Genomic DNA, 15,652 nt, shown 5'->3' with positions numbered 1-15,652 from the left:
GGGATTCGTGGATCCTCGCGATAGGATGTCGGCACCGCTGCTACGCGTTCCGTGCGCGGTAGCCGCGATACGCTGCGCCAGATCCAGCTAGGGCCAAAGCCAAGCAGACACGGCCGGACTGGCCAGAGGCAGGCGGCACGTAGCCAGGCATCACGGCGCGCTCGTCCGGTTCGCACGATACTGGCGCACACCGACGAAACCATATCCTAGGTAGTCGAGTCGATGCCACGCGCCTTAAGCATCGCCGCAGGGTAGATTGGAGCCACTCGCGGTATTGCACACCGCGGAATGCGATAGCCGCAATAGCGGATCGACGGTGGCTGCGGTGTGGGTGGTACGGTAGTGTTGTAAAGTCGCGACACGTCCCTCGTCGCCACGCACAAAATCGAGCTAGTCGAGGTTAGGTGTTAGGATTTTCGCGCAGCGCAGTGGAGCGGAGCTCGGAGGTACGCGGAATCGGTTTGCGCGAGGATTAACGGACACGGCGACGAACACCCGGACGGGCGGGATGGATGGCAAGGTCGACGACGAGAATCAGCGCGGCGTCAACGACGGCGACTGGGTCTGTCCTGACTCGCAGTACGTAATTTCACTGTGACGATTTCGGTACCCACGTCCCCGCTTGTAACTGTGTTTCCAGCTTCCTAGATCAGTACGTATATATGGAATTGAGTGGAAATGATCCGCTGATTTTCTCTTCTCTTCTTTTTCAGATGTGCCAATATAAACTTTGCCAGACGTAATTCCTGCAATCGCTGTGGAAAAGGTATGCAGTTGCACATGAAATGTTAATGTTATATCATCGCAAGAAACTGTTTTATGTTTATTTGTTGTTTATGAAACAAGACAATAATTTACTTTAATATAGAATATTGCATATTAGATAAACGAATATACAAATTAAATAGTGTTCCCATCGATAGATTTTTAAATATTTTTTATTTACATTAATGATTTATGCAGATAGAGGTGAATGCCCAAAGAAGAAAAAGTTGGGTCAGGAAATTGGAAAAGCAGCTGCAGAGAAAAGTAGAGGCCTTTTTAGGTAATGTTGTGCTCGGTAAAGTTATCTTTTTATCTCAGTGATAAACAATATATAAAAATTAAATATTTGCATATAAAGTATACAAATAGAGATACACTGATAATTCTGTAAAACAATGAGGTAAAAAGTAAGAATGTAATCACATTTGCAAGTAAAACTAGAATTTATATAAAGAAAAATTATTTATTATATTATATGCTGAGTTATTGAAATAAATATCAATAATTCCAGAGATTAAGCATATATAAAAACAGACATGTATGTAATAACAAGATTATACAATATTGCTTTACATTTTATATCATACATTCACAATGCCATCTCTTCAAGCTTTTGCTTATGTATGTAACGTATAAAATTTTATTGCAGCGCGGACGATTGGCAATGTAGTAAGTGCGGTAACGTAAACTGGGCACGACGGCAACAATGTAATATGTGCAACGCCCCAAAATTTGGCGAGATAGAGGAACGTACGGGATACGGAGGTGGATATAATGATCGAGGTGTAGTCGAATACAAGGAGAGGCGAGATGAGGACGATGAATATGACGAGTTTGGGCGACGCAAAAAAAAGCGAAAACTAGAAAAGAATTCCGACGATGATTCAAAGGATTCCAAGTACAGCAGTCCATCGCGTAGTAAATCTAGAGACAAGGAAGAGAGGGATGAGGTAGACGAGGAGGAGCAGGAAGAAAATGTAAAATCTTTATCCTTAAAAGCGGCGTAAATTGAAAAGTGTGATATCAAGATTGATAAATCATACTCTTCAATAGCGTCGATTAAAATCAGCTTCGCGGATACTTAATTGGTATCATGAACCACAGGAGGAGGAAGAGGAAGATGACGAGGAAGAAGAGGAAGAGGAGGATGAGGAGGAAGAGGATGGTGATTTATCTAAATACGATCTTAGCGAATGGGATGATTTTGCACCAGCGAAAAAAAGGTAATTCCGTACATACGGTCATGTTGTTATTAAATGTAAACATTGTGATCTTTTTATGTTTTAGTACGAACGGAAGTAATATATCCTCGGAAGCGCAACGGTCAAGGTAAATTAATAGCGGTAATGCAATACAATACATATATATATATATATATATATATATATATATATATATATATATCGTTATTTACAATCGCTTCATTAACATAATTAACAATGCTCTCTTATATTAAATTAACAACGTTTGTATCAAAAACGTTTATTATAAGGCGTGAAACTTATTTACAGAAATGGAGATGATCGGCGCGATTCAGGCACATCCAATCAATGAAAGGCTGTACAGAAGGACAGGTTTGACATGGGTTTCGGGTATAAAATTGATTATGATGATCAGTTGCAGACAGCATACAGTGTGATGAATTTTGCTAAATAATGTATAGTCCCAGATCCTTAAGACTTAAAGACTTAAGTATAGCTTGCTTTTATTGCGATTATATTTTGATATATCGCGTAAAGACATCGAGTAGAGAGAGAGAGAGAGAGAGAGAGAGAGAGATTTAGTGTCGATTTAGCATTCTTAAGAAATGCAAGCAATCTTCTCATTTGATATGAATTTTTACAGGTGAACCAGGAGACTCAAAAGGAAACACAACCAGTGCTCGCGGCAACTAAGAAATACACAACGCAACAGGTTTTAGTAATTTAGTATGTACCTTTGAATATAAAGTGGCCGATAATGCGTGACTTATTACAAAGAGAAATCGACTAACAATAAAGGTGCAATTTCATGCAGCGAAGCAAAGCTAGCTTTTATCTCCACTTCACCTCAATGCAAAACAGCGTAAAGACTTTAAAACATTTGTAGTGTCAAATGTGCCGTAGCTAAAAAATTATTTAAAAAATTAAAAAGCAATTTAAAAAAAAATTATGGCCAGTATTTCATAGTCCATTCTTATATTTAAGATCGTCTTAAGTAAGCTTATACGGTTATCTTATTGGTTGAAATATAATCTTAAGACGACCTTAAATATAAGAACTGACTATGAATATCGCCCTAAATGTCTTATTTTGTATTTTAAAAATGAATTATAATAGCATATCGAATACATGGAGCAATATAGATGTATAGTGGCAACCACAGTTGTAGTAGAGATTAGGAGACGACACATAATCGCTGTACTTGCTATGATACATTTATTGAGAAAGAAAAAAAATTGTATAAAAAGAAAAAGTATTGGATAGCACCCGTTTTTGAAGATCACTGCGGACACAGTTTTTTTTTGCGTCGGTTCCAAAGTTAATATTAGAGGATATACGATTCCACAATTATTTTCGGATGAGTACAATTCAATTGTAAGAATTATTGAACATAATCGGATCAAAATTGCAAAAACAAGACGTTTCCTAACGTTACTTCATTGTTAGACAATGTCGAACTTTCAGCGTGCCTTCGCTGTATTCATCGAAAATCGATGGAGAGAGGGTAAAAGCTAGCTTCGTTGTACGAAATTACACTTTAAGCTTTACATTTATAATTGAGCTCATTAGTTTCGTTGATTCTAAGGAAGCGAAATGTAGGTCTCCTATTTGCGCGGATATATCGTTGTTCTAACGATTGCAAAGTTTACGAAAAAAAACTACTTCGGCGCAAGTAGTATATTTCGCTAGCGATTGGTAATTTCAACACGAATCCATAGAAGAAATTATATACAGCTCGTTTTACAAGCTAAATATGACGTTGTAGAAAAAGTCTTATTCCTATGTAATAGATGGTGTCAACGCTCTGCGCAAGTCCCGTCGTCGCAGTGTTCTAAGATTCCTATTATTTTATCACAAAACAACTATGTCGATGTAGCCGTGTCACTGCTTCACATTGCTCAAGCTGCCCGAAGGAACCTAACTTTTCTTCTTTTGTCCCCTTATCTCTCTTTTTTTTACGCATACGCATGATGCATGATGCTCGGATTAAGTGGACGATCGTGAGCTGTAGTATTAAAGAATCATTCCCCAAACACAGAGCAGATATGTACTTTGATGCGTCTTTCTTTTTAAAAGAGACGAAAAGGAAAGGATACGTTCGCTTTGACTATCACAGATTTGAGTAAGTTGAGAAACAGCCTGCGCACAGTTTTGAAAACGTAGCGCTTTTTTTTTTTAAATCAGCTCCGCGCCTCCTTCGTAGGATGCCGACTTATGAACGTTCCGATGGCCGCTCTTGAATCGCAAAACGATTATCGATCAAATATCGTACTGACTTCTTGTAAATATCTTTATTTTTCATTTATAATAAAAATCATTCATCAACAACATAATTGTTCTTAGTTTCAATTAATTCTTTCCTTATATTGTAAACTACGGGTAGGAGCAAGGGTGGACGGGGAAAGAAGGAGGGGGGGGATCATGATTATGCACAAAGTTGGTCATAGGGAGAATTGATGAAAGGAGCGTTGAGGACGGGCGATATTGAAGGATTATGTTGCAACAGGTATATATATATATATATATATATATATAATATATATATAATATGTATATGGTATATATGTACAATAATAAATTTGAGCTTGTTTGACTGTGTTTAAGTATTTTAGTGATAAAGGAAGGATGAATTACGGCACTGGTGTACCAAAATTCTCTCATTCATCTTACCATGCACTATTTTGCACACGATTACTTTTAACCCCGAGCAACCATATTATGAACAAAGTATAAGAAGAGAAGAGATCTCGCTTGTTTTCTTCCTCTCTTATTTCTTTTTTACATTCGAGTTGTAATAACATATTTCTTAATCTAACAACGTGCTTTTCGATCACTGAAGTAACGACTCCTATAAAAAGAAAAAAAAATAAGAAACCAGATTGTACATCAATATTTACACGAACGCGTGGGAGAAAACTCACGCGTTTCCGTTAATATTTAGAATTTACAAATTGTTTTGGAAGATTTCGATTAGAGACAACACTTCCAAGTGGAGATAACACATTTGGAAATACAACCAAATTGTAGTCTAGAAATTGAAAAGAAAAAAGAAAAAAAGGATCTTAATATAATACACACGTCAATGTCGTACAGAAATCAAGAATAGAACTAGAATTTTTGCACGCCAGTCAGGATTTATCCTCGAAAGTAGCATAGCGATGCTCGGAAATATCCATCGTTACTTCTTTCTCTTTGTCCTTCGCAAAATCGTCAGCACAGTTTACACTTCCAGAATTATCTCGCGTGATTAATAGAAACATCCCTGATAGAGACGAAAGATAGAGATAGATGGATAGAGAGAAAGAGAGCAAAAGAGATATTGAGAAAGAGAGAAAAAGAGGGATGAAAGGCCACCGTAAAAATCATCCTTGTTCCCGTCATCGTTCTCGTTCTCGTTCCTGTTATCGTCATCGTCGCGATATGAATCGATACCGGGCAGCGTTTATTTCGGCATGAAAAATTGTTGATGCGAATGCGAGTTCGGTGGTGGATGCAGATTAGGATGCGGCGGCCCGCTGCCTCTGGTACCAGTGGCGTAAAGTTGCTGCTGGAAGTTGTGAAATTGTTGAGCATAATTTGGGTCAGACATGCTGGGTCCGCTGCCGACGAATGGGCCGGTTTTGAAGTTGCTGGTCGCGCCGCCCATACTCGGCGGTAGAGGCTGAGTAGCGTCGGGCGGCGGTCCCAGTCCCATCGGACTGGCCTTGTTGCCGGACACGCCGTACATGCCCGGATTCGGTTGATTCGGCAGATTTTGCGACACCATGTCGGGCGGGAAGACTTTATCGGAATCCATGGAACCGCCTGGGAAGACGCCGCCACCTACCATATGCTGCATCCGCATCAAATTCGGTTGTGGTCGCATATTGCCGACTGGTCTCATGGACGGGTGCATGGTGCCAGAGGTGTTCATGGATTGTCCATCCATTCTGGGTGAAGCGCCCATACCTGGGATCCCGGCGGCATTCATATTGGACGGCATGCCGCTATGCGGACCCCCCATACTGTTCGGCACGCAGCCGTTCGGGAAGTACTGAAGATTCACGGAAGGTGTTCCTCCCATTTTTGACTCCAAATTGGACAGCGGATTAGTGAATCGCTGAAGGAAATCCAGACTAGGTGGGCCCCGAGGAGGCGCATGTCCGACATTTGGCCTGGCCGGCAAGTATTGTATAGTGTTGGGCGCGTTCGGTTTCACCTGAACATTCGCGCCGTTGTAAGGACTGGGACCCCCAACCCCATGGCCGGTCATCAGTCTTGGTGGAGGCGCGTGTCCAGGGTCACCACCAGGATAAGCAGCACCAGCCGCACCGACACCTGAGTGAGCACCCATCATCCCGTGGCCACCCATCATCGGATGTCCCATTTTGCTGGGAACACCACCGGGGCTACCCGTATGCGAAGTCGTAGGACTGTAACTCGTCGGTGGGCCTGCAAGACCCATACACATTCCGCCAACCTCGTTACCAGGTTCACCGCTAGTCGCTCCCATATGACAGCTTCCATTCATCTCGCCGCCCATTTGCATCATATGCATACTGGCGGCATGCGGATTGCCGAACGGCATCATGCCAGCCGTGTTGCCGGAATGCATAGGCTCGTTGCCCAGCGAGTTACTCGCTGCCGTATTTGTCAGCTGCTGACTCATTTGGGCCAGGGATGTTATCGGATCGAAATTTGTACCCATGGTGTTCAAACCGCCAAGTCGACCGCCGATGTTATTGGGATTGAGAGGCACGTTGTCAGATGGTTGGCTCACATTTATGGATGGCCTGCCACAGGGGAAAGAAGCGGCACCGGCGGGACCGCTCAACGATGATACTACCGTCGTGCTACCAGAATTATTCGGATTCACCACCGTGGGTTGCTGCTGCGGCGGCGGTTGTTGCTGCTGTGGTTGTGGTGGCTGTTGCGATTGCGTTTGTTGCTGTTGTTGCTGAGTATCTTTCACGGATGGTGGTGATGTGTCGGGTTTCATGGTAGGCGACGCCGGTACCGTTCGTGGTGGACCCATACTATCGGGTATGCTGGTGTTATGCGGCGTTGGACTACTTTGCGCGCTTGCGCTGGATTTATTGCCCGATTTCGCGGGGTCCGCTGGAGTGTGTGGTGCAGCACTACCTGGCGTATGTGGTGTATGCGGCGTGTGAGGACTGTGTAGAGAACCTGCAAAGGCTCGATTCATACTGTCCATTTGAACGGGACTCGCACCCTCCGATCTAGTAGGGAATTGATTGTTGCTATCTAGACTTCCTGGCAAGATTCTATTGGGCATCTCCGACGAATTGCCTGCGTTCCTGTTGTCAAAAATTGAAAAAAAGATTATCACAATGCAAGTTTTGACTATTAGGCTTCTCTTGCTTCTCAATTTATATACTATTCAAAAATTAATAAAAGAAATAGAGATATTTACGTAGATGAATTGCCATCTTTTAAACTTGTATTAGGTTGTTTTTGAATGGTCAATTCCTGTCCTTCGAACGTGCTAAGGTATTGAAGTTGATGGGGACTCGGTACGGGCATCAGGTTTGCTTCTTTTACGGCTGACGCATTAACGTTTCCAGCATGTTGCTGCTTTTGTTGAGCTAAGGATTGTAACGTTCGGCAAAACATACCATCCACTAAAACGAAAAACCGGACGTACAAATTTATTTACATTATTTACGTACAAATTGTAAAAAATTTGCTTGAGTTATATTAAATTAATAAAAAAATTTGTATAAAAAATAAAAGAACGTCAAGTAAATTTACCGTTTGGTTGTTGATTGGTAGGAAAATCAAGGGAAGTATCCTTTTGAGCAGTAGTACCACTGGGACTAAGGGCAGCAATATGGGAATGAGAAACTGGTGTTCCTGGATTGCTATGATTCAACCGCGTTGTTGTAACGGCCGCTGTGGCTGCCGTGGCGACTGTTGGATTCGGTGAATCCTGACTCGTCGGACTCTGTCCCGGCAGATGGCTGGTCCTTTGATTACCAAGCTGGAACTGTCTGTTGCAGTCTGCTGGTGAATTCAGAGCTGAACTCGCGCGCGGTGATGGTAACGATAGATTGCTGGTTGGATTGTTGGGTGACGATGGATTCGGACTTTGAATCGCAATTGGTACACTGGCGGATCGAGTTGTTTGATGATATGGTGGAGGCGGACCCTGACTTCGTGGTACTCCAACCATATTGGTACCACGCAATGGTACTGCACCAGGATTACCAGCCGTTGCCTACAATATACAATGCAAACATATATATTTTTTGAATATTTTAATTTTTAACATCATTTAATTAACAAACAACATTGAGTAACACAGCCAGTTTTTCGGCAAGCAGGATCTTGATAACTTTTGCTTGCAAGAGCTGCTTGCCAAGAAACTGGCTGTGTTACTCGATGTTGTTTGTTAATATTTACTCGGCTAATACCAATGCATTATTCATTTAATTAAGTTTGTAACGTAAAGGAAATATACCTTATTTTTTCCGTCAAGAAATTGCAATTTATGCCACTCCATAGACGGAGAACATTGATTTGGAACACCAACGGGAGGAACATTCGTGGGAGGACACGACACTGTCGTTCCTTGCGTCGTATCTGTTAAAGTATTGCCAGATTGTTCCTCTTTGTGACCGGGAAATAATATCATTTGCATTTTTCGCAAAGTTGCCAATTGAACTTCTCTGTGCTGCCTTTGCTTCGGCGTCAAATTTTCGTCTGGAACTTTGACACCTTGGAGAGATGGTTGTAAACCTCCTGGACCTGGGCTCGTTGTTCCACCTAATAAATTTGGACTGTGGCCCATGGTAGCGTTATTAGCAGGTTGAGGATTGGCTGCATTAAAAACATATATATTAAATCTCGTATAAACAAGGATAATAAGGATTTGATAATTAATAAATTTAATAAAAGTTACCTGAATTACCAGGTGAATTCGGCACAAGGCAAGGCACGTCTATGTTTCCATCATCCAAAGATGGTTCAGAATTACCGAGGGAGTTCCCACCGTTTATGTTTCGCAAGTTAGGTTGCTCGTTCCAAAACTGTGGAGCATTTGGATCTAGTGCTGGTAAATCCGGGGGTTGTTCAGTCGGGAAAGTATTATTCGCATTTCCCTGATGGCCTTTCTGTTTCATCATAGCAAGATTATTTAACCATTGAGCAGGATTTTGTCGAAATTGATTTACTTTATTTGGATGTTTCTAAAAGAATAGAAATAATAAACATACATTAATGACAATTAAATAAATAATAAGTATGTGATGTACATATGAAGGATAAATTATTAAAAATAAAACGTTTTATGATAAACATTTATATAAAAAATGATATAATTCATATTCAATAAATTATAAACAAACAAAAAAATAAAGACAAAATAATACATATTCATACTATTTTGACAAAAAATTATGTGAAATTTTTTATAACTAAGGATTAAACTTTTATAATAAACTATTTGTGTATGAGGGGAAATCTACAGTACTATTAAAATAATTCAACGCTATATTGTAGTACCTCCAAATATTTTTTAGTGCCTGGTTGTGCACAATGATAAGCGAGAATCGAAGGATATTCGCCTCTCAAAACTGCCTCTGCAGCTTTATTTGCCAACGATGTAGAAAATACAAAAATTTGACTCTGCTGTTGCATGTATTGAGCCTCCCCACTGCCCGTACTAGTTCCCATCTGTTTTCCCACAACATTACTAACAAGTGGCTGAATGCTGTCCGCTGTAATAACATTTCCACTATAATCTACAGCAAAAAGGACAATTTAATTAATCTAATACAAGGTGCATAAGCAAAAAAAAAAAAACAAATGTACACTTGGCACATGGATAACTAAAGTAAATAATCACAAAAACAAATTAACTTAATCTTACCAGGTAGATCATCGGTGGGATTGTTAGGGTCACCCTCCTGCTTGACTGAATTCAAGATGGGTTGATTCCCATTAGCATTTTGCGTCTCCCCAGACATAGTACCTTCACCATTAGATGGATCCAAACAAGAGTCTCTTGGACATTCAGAGGTATCCTCTCCAGTTGCATCGTCGTTATTCCCACCTGTACCTTCCTCCTTGATTTTGACCGGATCGGCGTCAGGCTCATCCTTGACAACCGTGGTAGGTGGACAACAGCTGGGTTCGTTGGGCTTCTTTTCGGTTTTCATGGCTAGAGTGTCCCAAATTCGCAAACGACCGAGCGTGTCAAACTTCGCTGCTGCGGCTGAGCAGCGGGAAAAGACGCATGGCCACCAGCACTAGGTTCGCGTCTCCAACGCGCGGATTGAGTACAGCAAGAGAAAGAGAAAGATAGAATATGTACGTGTGTATATATATATATATATATCTATATATATATATATATATATTGTGAAGAAAACACGGGGAAAGGATAGGTTAACGACGAGCTGCACGTCGTCCGGTCAACGGTAAATCGCGCGCGTTCACCAAACGGCATCCACGAAACTGTTCTCAACTCTAGACATCGCCATGTGGTCACTTCCCATAGGATAACGCGGATGAATCGTTGCGGTGAACGGGATCCGAGTCTATCGCGGGAGAGTTCGTTCGCACACCACGGCTGCGAGGATGCTGCGAGATAGCCTCGCTACCTGGATAACGTGGAGGCCGATCCGGCCGTCGCGGCCGGGACGACCGATTACGTTAGCGCGAACCGGCTGGAAGCTGCGCCGGAACGCGATGATAATCCCGTAGCACTGGTCCGCGTGGGGGAAAGTCCGTCCCAAGTGCCACCCTCCTCACCTCCACGACGAGCACATAACGCAACTTTTCGGCTGCTGCTGTTACTGCTGCTGCTGCTACTACTACTGCTGCTGCTGCTGCTGCTGCTACTGCTGCTGCTGCTACTACTGCTGTGTGTGTCGCGCGCGCGGCTGCTGCGGCTGCGGCTGCGGCGGTGGCGGAGCAGCGGCGGTGCGCGGCGCGTTCACGCCGCGGGTCCACTCGCGAACGCGGCGGGTCCGGGTATCAAACGGCGATGCGAACGCACGCTACCTGCGCGACTCGGGATGTCCTCCTTGCCGTCGTACGGGCGAGCATTGTTCTCTCGATCCCCGACTTTATTTGTCACTTCATGGTCGCTTTGATTATTTATTTCTTTTACGCACGGCTGCCAACTGCGCCCGTCGAAAATTCGACGGAGTCGCTTGTGGCGCGCCACCCGTGCGCGAGACGAAGACGGGACGATGCGCCGCCGCGCGGCGAGAGCGGGACGCGCATATATATGCTTTCCTTCACGCGCCTGCGCGCTGGACCGCGCGGAGAGAACCACGCTCTCGCCGCTCCGTTGCCCCGCGAGGGTTACTATTTTGGTCTTTCTTTGGTTATATTTTCGCCTTCTCGATCGCCTCTTTCGATCGCTGTCGCCGCGGCGGCGGCGGCGGTGGCGGAAGCGGCGGCGGCGGCGGTGGCGGAAGCGGCGGCGGCGGCAATGCTGCCCGATCGTTTTCTTCCGTCCGTCGCAGTCGTGTTCGTTAACGACGGCTCGATGAGCCGGAAAGAGGACGTCTTTGCCCCCAGATTTTATTTTGCACTTGAGTCGTATCTGCGAATCGAACCTTCGAGTTTGGAATGCGTGCGGGACGGGTGGAAGCAAGTAGGACTCGCATGGCGCGATGCGTCCTGCATTTCCCGACAAGCACGGCAGGCCCGTAGGTGTCGTGCGGCTAGTCCCAAACTATTGGCGGGATTTTCAAACTCTCGGAAGGAAAACTTGACCAAACCGACAGATACAGCTCTTATCAATCCACGCGCTCATCTCGGCCGTCCATTTCATTTCGATCTCTATCGATCGATTTCTAACTTTCAACGCGATCGAACCTTGTTTTTTTTTCAAACAAATTCTATTTCTACGCTGCTAAATACATGTGATCTTGTAAATAAAAAATATATTTTTACATATTTTTACAAAAATATATTTTTACGAACGAACGAACGAACGCTCCTATCCTTAAGTCAAAGTTAAAAATAAGTCTGAGTTTTATTACTGATGAGAAAGCATCATGTCATCCAATTGATGATGAGTCTTAAATTAGTAAAAAATAATTTTTCCTTAATTAGTCGATTTATACACAGGCTATACTGATATCGACGTAATGAATTTAGTTCTCGTTTTTTTTTAGCTTCGCCAAGGAAAACCCGACTGGTTCGAAAAGTTCACGCCTAGATAACCTAGAATGGAATAGCACTCCATTTCACGAAACCGCACGGCACGTTAACGATTGGCGTGAACGGCAAGAAAATGTCGATATTACGACCGGCATAATCGTCAGGTACCACGCGGCGTCATTTGCATCAGCTCGAGGAATTCGCGCGAGTGAATTGAACGACAAACGTGCCGCACAGTTTCGTCCGTACAACAAGGGTAAATATCGATGAATACGCAAAGTGAAAACAAAAGAGCGTAGACCTCACCTCCCCTCGAACAGTACTCTTTACGCAAGAAAGCAAGAAGCAGGCAGGCTCCGTGCAGCATTCGTCAAGTAAATAGGTAGTTAAATTATTTAGTCTTTTAACGCAACTTTTGTTGTTATCGCATCGAGGCATAACCTGACTTATTGAGCTTTATTCGTTTATTCTGGTAATAATTTTCTTTTTATGTACTAGCGACAGCATTAATATCGCCTTGAGAGAAACCCAGAGATTCCAAAGAGATGACACAGCTGGAGTTGGATCCACAATTCACGCAAGGACTGCGACTTCTGTATTCTACCAACAAGGACTCTGCGGAGCAGCTGCGAGCTCTGTTAGATGAGGCAATTAAACAAAAGTACGGGCCATCCAAGATGCTTTCCAACGTGTTGCACAAGAAGGTAATCAACGATCCTTATGCCAATGATGTAAAGCAAGAGCCGGTCTAAGCTTTTCCACTTGTTTGTCAGTACATGATGGAGGAACCAGTGCTGAGCGATCACAGTAGTAGCAGCAGTAAAAAGAGCAAAAGTTCTAGCTCGTCCAAGCACTCGAGTAAGTCAAGCAAAAACAGCTCGCCAGTTAATCTGCCAGCGCGCGACACTCCACCAGATATTCTACAATCGGATGATACACTGGCGTTGGAAATTCTAGAGGATGATCTTACATGTGTTATTTGCAAGGGGATGGACGTTGGAGCGAGAAATAGACTTGTGGAATGTCAGGAGTGTCATTCTTTGTATCATCAGGAATGTCACGTTCCTCACATCTTGGACTCGCAGATAGATAATGTACCGAAACAAGTGTGGTACTGCTCTAACTGTTCAAAGTCTCAGGTGTGTGTATTTACCCACACTTATGTGTATGTTTATAATTTATATAAAAATTGTTCAGCAATTTTATTTTAATTATAATTCATTTTTCATATTTGTGAAAAATTTATCTTTGTCATTAAATATTCATTATTTGTTATTAATAAATTCTCACATTGAATTTTTAAGTATATCAGATATTCTCTTCAGTTCGTAGATTAATAAAGAACTACAAGTGTTGATCACAATTATCACAAAATCTATTTTTGGAAATGGTGAATTCTTGCAGACTAAATTATATATACATTTACTAATATATAAGATAATGAAATATTAATATTTTCTCTAGAAAATTCGATGTTTTTTCAATCTAATGTAAATTATAGTTTAAAAGTTTTTAAATATATAAAGCTTGTACATGTATAAAGGCTATTTTAGTAATTAGAAATAATATGAAACAAGAAAAGTTCACATAATTGATAATTTGGTATAGCAATGAATAGAATTCTTATGATTATTATAACATTTAGATCACGAAAGAAAGAAGTTCACCAAAGACTGTGATAGAAAGCAAATCTAAGGAGCAGAAAAAGCCTAGCTCAAGTAAGTAAGCGCACACAACACTTTTGATATATGTATATGTGTATATGTATGTGTATGTATATATACATGTGTGTATGTATGTATGCACGCACGCGCGCACACACACACACACACACACACACAGATATATATATATCACATTTTATATGTAATCATTAAATTTTTTGTAGACAGTGGAGCTAAGGTAACACCAAATATCCATATTATTAGCGCGGATAAAAGACTGAAAGATATGATGAAAAAAGCTAAGCAGGACAAACGAAATACGGGTACTGCCACTGGTTCAAAGAGCTCTTCGTCTAGCGCTCCTGCATTATCTTCAGCCAAATCTTCTCAGGAAAAATCATTGTTATATAAGATAAAGTCAGGGGTAGAATAAACTACTTAATTTGTAAAAAAAAAAAATAACAAACAAAACCATAAAATTGTATACAAATAGTGTATTTATAGAAATAATACGAGTTTTTTATCAATAATGTAATTATTTTGTAATTACTTTTGTTAATCTGGGAGAATGGGCGACAATTTTATTGTTACTTTTTACAAATATATTTTTCGTGTGATCAGAAAGAGTAAGAGAGAGAAAGAGAGAACAAGAATCGCGTTCCTTTATCATAAAGACAGAAATTCTGAATAGACGGTACCACTAATGTGTATTTACATATATTGAAGTTTAATCTCGAATTACATTCAATCGATATTAATACAATTGGGCCTTTGTGTAGTGTCTGAATTTCTTACTGCCTATATAAATACAATTCCATATTATACAATTTATTAATAATTGTACAAACGTGCCATGTAAATTTGTTATCTTTAAGCTTTCGCATTATTATTACAAAAATATTAAGTATGTAGAAAATAATGACATAATATTACTATCGCTAATAATTATTACACACGTAACATCGTTCGTAATACAAGTCTGCGTTGATAGTTTTTAATATAAATGTACAATAGATCATTTTTTAATACCATTTATTGAGATATTTATAAAAGGAAAGCGATAAAATTATATAAACTTCACATATCTCAAGATTGCGTATTAATTGTACTATTATATATATATATATTTATATATATATATATATATATTTATATATATGTATTTATATATATATATATATATATATTATATATATATATATATATATATATATATATACACACAATTTTTCGTCACCGAAATCAATTCGTACCGCGTACGCTAATTTATTACTGACGTAACGATACAACATCGACGCCGGAATTGATGTTAGTGTCAAAATGCACAGTGGAAAACTATAACACACGCGCCAAGTACGTACTACTGTATACAAGATATACACGTAAACTCGTGTATCCGCGTAAGCGGAGGTGGGTTTAGTTGCGACATACAAGACATTCCAAATTAATATTAAATATAACGACTTGCGTAACGACACTTGAACGACTTTTGGGTAGGACATTTCACGAAAAGTTCACGTTTTACGTATCCGTATATTTATAGCAACGATATTTAGATCTTAGCGCACCAACGAGCTGTGATAATTTTGCACACGGGCGTGCGGCTCTGCTCTGCTCTGCTCTGCTCTGCTCTACATCGTTCCCGTTTCGATTACAATGAAATCTTTAATCGAAAACTCCTCGGAAGAAAAAATTTGTATCCCGTCGCGTTTACAAAGAACCAGAAGAAGATCGAGCGCCTTTTCTCCGCGTGCTCATCGCGAAGCACTTCGGATAAACTTAACGTAACGAATTATAATCGATAATTTTAAACCTTTCTGGAACAGTCCACGTCCAGTCCAGTGTTTCTCTCGATCCGTGCCGAGGTATCTGTACTAGCTAAGACCGCGGATGGGCGAAATA

General features: G+C 41.2%; 3 protein-coding genes across 14 annotated transcripts; 2 read left to right on the top strand and 1 right to left on the bottom strand.

Annotated features, from left to right (window-relative positions):
• The first annotated feature begins 10 nt into the window (after window positions 1-10).
• LOC105423321 (uncharacterized) lies at window positions 11-4,300 on the top strand. 8 transcript variants are annotated; one of them, XR_016138924.1, is made up of 8 exons: window positions 11-579; window positions 714-766; window positions 964-1,045; window positions 1,415-1,742; window positions 1,819-1,988; window positions 2,053-2,108; window positions 2,277-2,339; window positions 2,611-4,300. XR_016138924.1 is itself a non-coding variant. In XM_011633029.3 (8 exons), the coding sequence occupies exons 1-7, from the start codon at window positions 509-511 to the stop codon at window positions 2,317-2,319; spliced, it is 789 nt and encodes a 262-aa protein (XP_011631331.1). In that variant the 5' UTR covers window positions 12-508; the 3' UTR covers window positions 2,320-2,339; window positions 2,611-4,300. The 8 variants fall into 8 exon arrangements, 5 of the variants coding, with proteins under 5 accessions (XP_088931740.1, XP_011631331.1, XP_088931738.1 ...); XR_016138923.1 differs by having other exon boundaries at window positions 2,277-2,357; window positions 2,611-2,725; XM_011633029.3 differs by having other exon boundaries at window positions 12-579; window positions 2,053-2,094.
• Window positions 1,413-11,257, bottom strand: lgs (BCL9 domain-containing protein legless). Of its 3 annotated transcripts, none has more exons than XM_089075586.1 (7): window positions 9,838-11,257; window positions 9,471-9,709; window positions 8,869-9,154; window positions 8,428-8,786; window positions 7,719-8,184; window positions 7,381-7,588; window positions 1,413-7,264 (listed from the first exon to the last, which is right to left on the bottom strand). In XM_089075586.1, the coding sequence occupies exons 1-7, from the start codon at window positions 10,124-10,126 to the stop codon at window positions 5,410-5,412; spliced, it is 3,702 nt and encodes a 1,233-aa protein (XP_088931712.1). In that variant the 5' UTR covers window positions 10,127-11,257; the 3' UTR covers window positions 1,413-5,409. The 3 variants fall into 3 exon arrangements, with proteins under 3 accessions (XP_088931712.1, XP_088931715.1, XP_088931713.1); XM_089075589.1 differs by having other exon boundaries at window positions 8,869-9,079; XM_089075587.1 differs by having other exon boundaries at window positions 9,471-9,685.
• A 136-nt stretch (window positions 11,258-11,393) lies between these two features.
• On the top strand, window positions 11,394-14,285 carry LOC105429326 (integrator complex subunit 12). 3 transcript variants are annotated; one of them, XM_089075610.1, is made up of 6 exons: window positions 11,394-11,629; window positions 12,101-12,468; window positions 12,585-12,790; window positions 12,860-13,225; window positions 13,732-13,804; window positions 13,975-14,285. In XM_089075610.1, exons 3-6 carry the CDS (start codon window positions 12,632-12,634, stop codon window positions 14,181-14,183), a joined length of 807 nt encoding a protein of 268 aa, XP_088931736.1. In that variant the 5' UTR covers window positions 11,394-11,629; window positions 12,101-12,468; window positions 12,585-12,631; the 3' UTR covers window positions 14,184-14,285. The 3 variants fall into 3 exon arrangements, with proteins under 3 accessions (XP_088931736.1, XP_088931735.1, XP_088931734.1); XM_089075609.1 differs by lacking the exon at window positions 11,394-11,629 and adding an exon at window positions 11,712-11,853; XM_089075608.1 differs by lacking the exon at window positions 11,394-11,629 and adding an exon at window positions 11,875-12,012.
• The last annotated feature ends 1,367 nt before the right edge of the window (window positions 14,286-15,652 follow it).

The sequence above is a fragment of the Pogonomyrmex barbatus genome, unplaced genomic scaffold (genome assembly GCF_055798465.1).
Source record: "Pogonomyrmex barbatus isolate J1 unplaced genomic scaffold, ASM5579846v1 scaffold19, whole genome shotgun sequence".
NCBI lineage: Eukaryota > Metazoa > Arthropoda > Insecta > Hymenoptera > Formicidae > Pogonomyrmex > Pogonomyrmex barbatus.
Note: the sequence above shows the minus strand (reverse complement) of the source record. Positions and strands in the feature narration are given on the sequence as shown.